Source organism: Xiphias gladius, chromosome 24 (assembly GCF_016859285.1).
Source record: "Xiphias gladius isolate SHS-SW01 ecotype Sanya breed wild chromosome 24, ASM1685928v1, whole genome shotgun sequence".
Lineage (NCBI taxonomy): Eukaryota > Metazoa > Chordata > Actinopteri > Istiophoriformes > Xiphiidae > Xiphias > Xiphias gladius.
The window spans coordinates 20,854,505-20,862,735 of record NC_053423.1 but is presented as its reverse complement, the minus strand read 5'-3'; the positions used below and the strand labels follow the sequence as shown (position 1 = coordinate 20,862,735).

At 46.1% G+C, this 8,231-nt stretch overlaps 1 protein-coding gene across 1 annotated transcript; it reads left to right on the top strand.

Annotated features, from left to right (window-relative positions):
- The first annotated feature begins 3,410 nt into the window (after positions 1–3,410).
- On the top strand, positions 3,411–4,208 carry LOC120786457 (transmembrane protein 74). The gene has a single exon (XM_040121916.1). It carries the CDS (start codon positions 3,411–3,413, stop codon positions 4,206–4,208), a length of 798 nt encoding a protein of 265 aa, XP_039977850.1.
- Positions 4,209–8,231: the final 4,023 nt, after the last annotated feature.

Below are 8,231 nucleotides of genomic sequence, written 5' to 3'. Positions count from 1 at the left end.
CCTTGTGATGCCTTTTCTTTCTTCTCTCTTTTTTTTTTTTTTTCCCATTTTCATCTTTTAACTTCAGTTTGGGGATAAAACGCTCCTCTGCCGATTCAGAAATTATTGTTATCAGAGCATATGTTACCCGTGAATTAGATTAATTCAAAAATACGTGATGGTGAAGATGATGTTTTTGCTAGTTCCTGAAAAGCTGCCAGTTTGGAGGGATGAGCTCTTCACCCGGCGTTGACTGTATGGGATTTGACATGGTTTCGATTAAATAGCTAAGCAGACTTTTCTTCTGGCCGCATTGTGCTCCTCTGAAAATGGGCCAGTCAGGAAAATGATTTGCAGAATGCTCAATTCAAAGGAGGGGAATCCATCCTTCTTATATACATCTCTTTGTCTCGGTAATACTGTTTGAATACATATTATAAAGATAACGATGTTAAATATGCTCCCAGAAGGAAGGATGCTCTGGTGACTAATGAGACTGTTTTTCAGCTATGGAGGACAATGATTTCCTGTCTTGCTGAAGTGCTGTTGAGCACATGCTGTAGTTACCACTGCAGACACTGAGTTCATGTCATCGGTCATTTTTTTTCTGGGTAATTTGGAGGGTTTAGCAAATTGGGGTTGGGGGGGGACTCCTTTTTTTTTTTTTTAGACCAACTATATTCATGGAATAGCTCAACCTTTTTGGGAAACGCACGAATATGCTTTCTTGCCAAGAGTTAGATGAGAAGATCGATACCACTCTCATGCCTGTTCATACACTATAAAGCCGGAGCCGGCATGAGCCTGATTTTATTTGGAGGACTTGTTGCCCCAGTGGCAGGGATCCTGCCTTCCAACTGACCTCTTACCTCACACTTTTTTACTTCAGTGATCAATAAAGCATAAATCACTTTATTGTTGTGTCCCCTTGGGCTATCGCACAAAAAAAACAAGCTAATTTCCTGCTTTGTCAGGACAAGCACTGGCTACACCTACAGACATTTAGGTACCACTTTAAGTGGTAACTCACCTTAAAATGGGTTTATAAATTAAAACTAATGACCTTATAAATAGTTAATAAATAATTTTCTGATGCTATAAAGACCACTTACACATCATTACTGAGAACAACTTTTGGTTGTCAGGTTGTGAAAAAATCTCTGTGACTCATGTTTATGTTCCTGCAGCAAAACACTTGCTTTGTGTTTTTATTGCTTTAGTTCATGATTCATCAAGCAGACCCTTACTAATGAACCTTTCACCTCTGACCTTCTAGAGAAGTGCTTCAGGGCACCTGCACCAAAATCTATTTATCAACTATTTTTTGTAACATTTCAAGCTGCAGACTTGATGATTTATTGTGAAAGCCCCTTTTAGGCTCACTAGCCCTGTTAGCAGTGTGGCTGTGGGGAAGGCAGTGCCGTTCAGTCGGTCCCCCACTTTGGTCGTACCTGAAAAATCTCTGCAACTATAAGTTGGATTTCAGTAAAAAATTTGCACAGACATTCATGTTTCCCAGAGGATGAATCGTTATGACTTTAGTGATCCCCTGCTTTTCATCTAGTGCAACCATCAGGTCAAAGTTTTTATTCACCCACAGAAATATCTCACAAACTTCTCAATGAATGGGCACTAAATTTTGTACAGACATTCATGCTTCCCAGAGGATGAATCCTTATGACTTTATTGATCCCCTGCTTTTCATCTACTGCAACCAGCAGGTCAAAGTTTTTACTCACCCAGAGAAATATCTCACCACCTTCTCGATGAATGGGCACTAAATTTTGCACAGACATTCGTGCTTCCCAGAGGATGAATCCTTATGACTTTATTGATCCCCTGCTTTTCATCTACTGCAACCAGCAGGTCAAAGTTTTTACTCACCCAGAGAAATATCTCACCCCCTTCTCAATGAATGGGCACTAAATTTTGTACAGACATTCGTGCTTCCCAGAGGTTGAATCCTTATGACTTTATTGATCCCCTGCTTTTCATCTAGTGCAACCAGCAGGTCAAAGTTTTTACTCACCCAGAGAAATATCTCACCACCTTCTCGATGAATGGGCACTAAATTTTGCACAGACATTCATGCTTCCCAGAGGATGAATCATCATGACTTCAGTGATCCCCTGCTTTTCATCTACTGCAACCATCAGGTCAAAGTTTTTATTCACTCAGAGAAATATCTCACCACCTTCTCGATGAATGGGCACTAAAGTTTGCACAGACATTCGTGCTTCCCAGAGGGTGAATCGTAATGACTTCAGTGATCCCCTGACTTTTCTAGCGCCGCAGTGTGGTTGACATTTGTGGCTCTGAGTGAAACGTCTGGACAACTTTCGGATGGATTTCCAATACAATTTGCGTTCAGATATTCATGTTCCCCTCAGAATGAATTTTAATCCCTTAGCTGATCCTTTCATTTTTTTTTAATCTAGTGAACTCCTCCAGACGGATTTTAATTTGACTAATAATTTGGTTTCTGACTAATTACCTGAAAAGCTAATTAAACGGCATACCAGTAAGATAGATTTATAGCAACCTGGCAACCCAAAAGTTGGTCCTATTAATGGCTTATAGCTGACGTACAAAGCCTTCATCAACTATTAATTAAGCCATTAGTTACTGCTTTCAGTCCCCCTTCATAAAGGGTGTCCTATGAGAAAGTAGCTCTGTAATTGGAAATATCTCCACTCACTTGCCCACAGAGTCTGCCGCCGCCTGCCTCTCATCTGATTAGTGTGCATGTGCCGGGGACGGCTGAGGCTGGCTCGGTAATAGGCATTAGAGGACGGTCTGCCGGAGCTCGGTCCGTGGGAGGGGTTTGCCAAACCTCTCCCTCTCTCCCTCTCTCTCTCTCTCTCTCTGTAATTGACCGGGGAGCAGCAGCAGCCCGGGGACGCGAGCGGCCGCAGACGGGGAGAAGAGGTACTCGGGAAACCGCATTTTGTTGCCTATTAAACGATTGATGGAGCACATTGGGTGGATGGAGATTCAGTAGCGTGTCGCACGGTTACTAAGTGTTTCGGAAAAGAAAGCTATTTGAGAGCTTGCGGTGGCCGGAAAGAAAAAAAAGGGGGGGGGGGGGGGCGAGAGATAAAGTGTTAATGAGTGGGAATTTTTCCCCGTGGTTCCATCACATCCATTGAAGACTTGCTTGGCTCTACTTTAAAATGCATGCGGTGCACCAACGGGAGAGATGCGTGTCGATTTCTGGCTTGTGCAAATACTTGAGGCAGAGACATAAACTGGGCTTGCAGCGAATAAAGAATGGGGAAAAAAATTAAAGTTGCTGTCTCATCTGCCAGTCATTTCAGTGAGTTTAACTATCTTAAATATCTTCTTTTTCTTTCTTTTCTTTTTTTTGCATGTGTTACTGACAGAGGCGGACGCATGGGCTTGACAAATCGGAAAACCCAGCCCATGTTCAAATGGCCGATCTCGAACTGTTTTACTTTGACCAACCCGATCCGAGAGACGCCTCCCCGGTTTTAACTAAGCAAAGTGTCACGGAGATCTGCGGCGGCGGCGGCGGCGGAAAGTCGCCTCATCCCGGCGGAGGAGAGGGTTCAGCACCGTGGACAGCGAGCCAGAGGGCGCCGCGGCCGGAGGAGGAAACGGAGACATGTTTCACCTGCAAACGCCAAGATGATGAAGACGGTGATGATGTCCGGCTGATAGGGACAAGTCCCCAAAGCTGCAGACTGAGTCAAAGCTCCTCGAGTGAACTGTACGAGGAGGAGGAGGCGATGCAGGAAGAGGAGGACGCCGTCCCGGAACTTTACTTGCTGTCCGACGACGACCTCTCCTCCGACGGCTCGGGCAAGTCGGTGGACTACGGCTTCATCATCGCCGTGGCGTGCCTGGTGACGGGCATCTCTTTGGTCGCCATATCCTACACGGTCCCCAGGGACGTGCGAGTGGACCCGGACAGCATCTCCGCCCGGGAGATGGAGCGTCTGGAGAGGGAGAGAGCCGGGGTCGGGGCCCACCTGGACCGGTGTGTCATAGCGGGACTGTGCCTGCTCACCCTCGGGGGCGTGCTGCTGTCCACCCTGCTCATGATCTCCATGTGGAAGGGGGAGATGATGAGGAGGAAGGCGTTTGCCTATTCCAAACACGCGGCCAAGTTGTACGGCTCGATCAGTCTGAGGGCAGGCTCCAGCCCGACTCGGGGATCCTGCTCGCATTTGTCAGCGGCTGATGAGGATTTAGAAGTGCTCAGCTGAGTTTATGGACAAGACAAGCGGAAAAGACGCAGTGAAAGTGCTTCGAAAATCCCTCCAGTGCTGTCGTGCGGTCGAGGTTGTAGTGGGGGTTTAATGCCTTTTTTATTTCTAACAGCTGAGGCAACTTCTTTTGGGTGCTGCACACATTTTAATTAAAGGACAGGTTCGCATTTTTTTCTAGTCCGCCTTCCATACAGCACTCCCATGCTCATGTGTGCATTGACAGAGATTTGGGTTGCTCCGGTTGTCCCCCTCTGTCGGTCTGCCAGTCCCTCTTTGGCTGCCAAGAGATCCATTTGAATGTGAGCGAAGGGGGACGAGATCCACAGTTTTTATTTTTGGTCGGATTCTAGTTCAGCTCAAGCTGTTGTCGGGCGGCTGGATTTACTGCACTGGTTGGGGCCTGTTGCCTCCTGCACCGGTGAGACGTTAAATGCAATCCAGGAAGTCCAGTTTCACTTCTTGGACTTCCTCCAAATCAGATTTGAAGAATCAGATTTTGACAGATGAGCCTGCATATATATATATATATATATATATATTTTTTTTTTCCCTCTGCCAGATCCTGCTGCATTTGCATCTTTGCTCCAACAGAGAGTGGCCTGATTCAAATTAATTAGGAGGCTGCCTTTTGTTTTGTTTTCTGTTTTTTCCACGCAGGGCCAAAGTTGCTCTGAGTGAGGCCTCTTGTCAAACCAGTCCCGAAATCTTCCAAAGTTACATCCCTTTTAGTACAAACTCCCCTCTTTGTGTCACCATCCCTCCCACCACAGCCCAGCCAGTAAACGCCGTCCGGGCAAACAAAGAAGGGAATTTCGTGCTAAAAAAGATTACAACTCTGAAAGACACCCACTAGATTTTTTTAGAAAACTGCAGAAGCCTCATATCAACATCCGGCTGAACTTCACAATGTCCCTTCCCAGAACACGAAGGACTGTGGCTTTTGTCCCCCGTCCCTTCCACTGGAATCAGATTAGTCGTGCAGCTCTTCGGGGGCCAGTGTGGGCAAAAGGAACATTTAGAGCGACAAAAAAACTTTTCTTTTTTTTTTTTTGCATGTTAGCATTATATAAAGACAGACTGGAGCAAATGTGAACATATCTTTTAAGTTCCCAGCAGGCCGTTCACGAGCATGAGCTGTACAAAATTATGAGCAAACTGATGGGGTTTTTGTTTTTAAAGTAAAGGCGAAACATGAAATCTATATTTTGTTTACATTGGTGGCTGCTGATTCGCCTTACGATGACCTCTGACCCGTCTTTTTCGCTTTACGTCGCCGCTTCTAGTGATGCCTGCTCTCGGTGAATTCATGTTCACACGCCGGCGCGGCCCCGCACGATGGCGCCCCCGCACGCCGCAGCCGCGAGAGGAAGAAAAAAAAATAAAATAAATAAAATCAAACCATTGAATGGGGGATCGCATTGCCCCCCCCCGCTCCCGTCTCGTTAGTTTAATGAAACGGGTGGAATCAGCTGAGCTAAGTTGATTTCTTACGCTAATCTGTCCTCATTTAACTTCATGGAGAAAAAAAACAAAAACCAGTTTAAATCTTGGGGGGGCCACGCACGGGTGCCTTGGGGTTTTTGTTTGCTCCCCCTCTCGGATTGAGTTATCTGGTGATGAAGTGCTGAGGGGTCCCTCACGCTCTCCCTCCGGCCCGACTCATCCGTTTCAGGCGGTGGTTCCTCACCTTTCCCCCGGATCGACTTTCCCGGCAGCCACCGGAGGACAGCCCGGGGACCCTGTTGAATCGGGCATTCGGGATCAGAGAGAACCGGCCTTGCGCTCTGGACTCCGGAGGCTGCTGTCTGTGGCGACATTGGGCTCCCAGTGCTCGTTGGGTAACAATGGATTTCTCCCTATTGAAGTTAATTCACAATTATTCAGCCTAGAGAGAACCCCCACCCCCCCAGGGACTGACGCCAATACTTGACATTTACCGCCGAGGTATCAGAGACTTTGAGGATTTGTCTGTAACCCTGCTTGGAAATGTCTCACTCTGGCATATCACCTCATCCATTTGTAGGGGAATTGTAGCCAATAATTAAAAAAAAATGGCCCTGGAAATAAAATAATGACTTTTTAGCTGGAATAAAGTAGCTTTAGCTCTCTGATCATTTCACGAGCCAATCTCGCCACAAGGTCCATGTAGTGGTAGAAGTAGTGGTAGTGGTCGTGGTCCATTCAACGTGACCTTGCTGTGCCCGGGTGATTTCTGCCAGCTACTGTTTCGAAGGTGGAGAATTATGTTTCTAAATCCTAGTTTGCTTTCAGTTTTTTTTTCCCCCCACTATCAATCAATTTGCCAATTAGCTTCTAGTAATCATTTAGTTTATTGTCATAGAAGACAAATCAGAAAGATCTTCTCATTTGCGGAGCTGGAGCAAGTAGACTTTTGGACATTTTTTTTCTCTAAAAACAACATCAGCGATTATTTTGATCATCAGAGTTGTGGCCAGGCTCTAGGCTTTTGTTGGTTTCTGGGTGTTGGGGCACATTATCGAGCTGGTGGGTATAGATGGGGTCGAACAGTGGCTGCGTAGGAGCTTTATCTGGCCATGGACGCAACCCATTTTAATTTAGCGTAAATGTGTAAATCTGCCACATAGTAAACACTGACTAGACTTGAGATTAATTCTAAGAACGGCTTTGGCAACCAGTGGGACTGTATGGGTCTGATCAGGTTTTATTGACAGTGGCATCTCCCCGGTAACATAAGCAAACAGTCCAACGGCTGCTATCAGATTGTGTTTCTATTTCTTTTTTTTTTTTTTTATTAAATTCTGATTGGTGTGTGGTAAAACCTGACACAATCCTTTTTTCTTTTTCTTTTTTTTTTTTTCCCAACAGCCCCGCCTGCTTCAAACCAGTCTGAAAAGCCTGCGTGGAAAAAAGCCTAAATACAGACATCTGTCATGTGAAATAACCAGCGTGGTTTTATCTTTGGCTGGTGGTAAACAGAGGGGTGTCCATGTCGGACCCCAGCGCTTGTGTCTGATTTTCGAAAAACAGCCGAGGTGTGGATGAGAGAGGTTAAAGCGGCTTGTTTCTTCTACGGGCACCTCATTAGTGATGTAAAAAGGCTGGGACGCTGCGTCAGCTTTAATTGGTGTCTGCGTTTGTTTTGTCAGGGGACTCTGCCATACACAACATCAAACCTTCAACAAAAAAAAAACAAAAACGAGAGACACGCACGCGCGCATACACACACGCACACACACACACTCATAACCCCTCTCCCACCCTCTTCCATGAATGGAGTTAGTCAGAGTAATCACTCGGGGCAGCTGGGAGCAGGAAATGGAATTGGATTGCTGGAGGGGTCACTCGGGGTCAAGAGCTGGGGTGTGGCTGTGGGCACTGGGGAGCGGGAAGAAGAAAAGCCTTTGCGGCGGTGCTTTACATCAGCGTCTGGCCGCCACTTATCATCGGCTGTCATAACCGCTCATCGCGCTGCGTGACAGAGCACCAGCTGCACTGCACAGAAAACCTCTCTGGGTATCGCACAGTCCTCGCGTACTTTGTTCTGTTGGATTAATGAATTAGGAATAAGATCGTGTCTCCAGGTCTGAAATGCCTCTCTCGAACTATTGCCTTAAGTTAATGACTTATTCAATAATGACTCTCCTTACTCCGATTGTTGCATAGCAACGGTAGGCAGACTCAGTCACAGCTCCAAGAAAGAAGGAAATGAGCAGAGCTTTGGCTAAGAAGAAATTAAAAAAGAAAAAAAAAAAAGGAGGAGTGGAGGAACGAACAAGTTGGAAATAAAATAACCATGCACATCATTCATCAGCTTTATTCATTCAGCTTGTGGGAGCTTTTAAAACCCGAATCCTGTGCACACTGACATCCCCCCTTTCAAGCCATCTCTCAGGAGGTTATATATACCTGGAGGCTGCATCTTAACCTGGCTCTCTGGGGGAAGAAAAGAATCGACGATCTGCGGGTTTCTGCCGACCTGTTTCAGTTTAAAGGCTGTATCGCCTTTGCTGAACCTGCAACCAGCCCTCAACTCAGCGC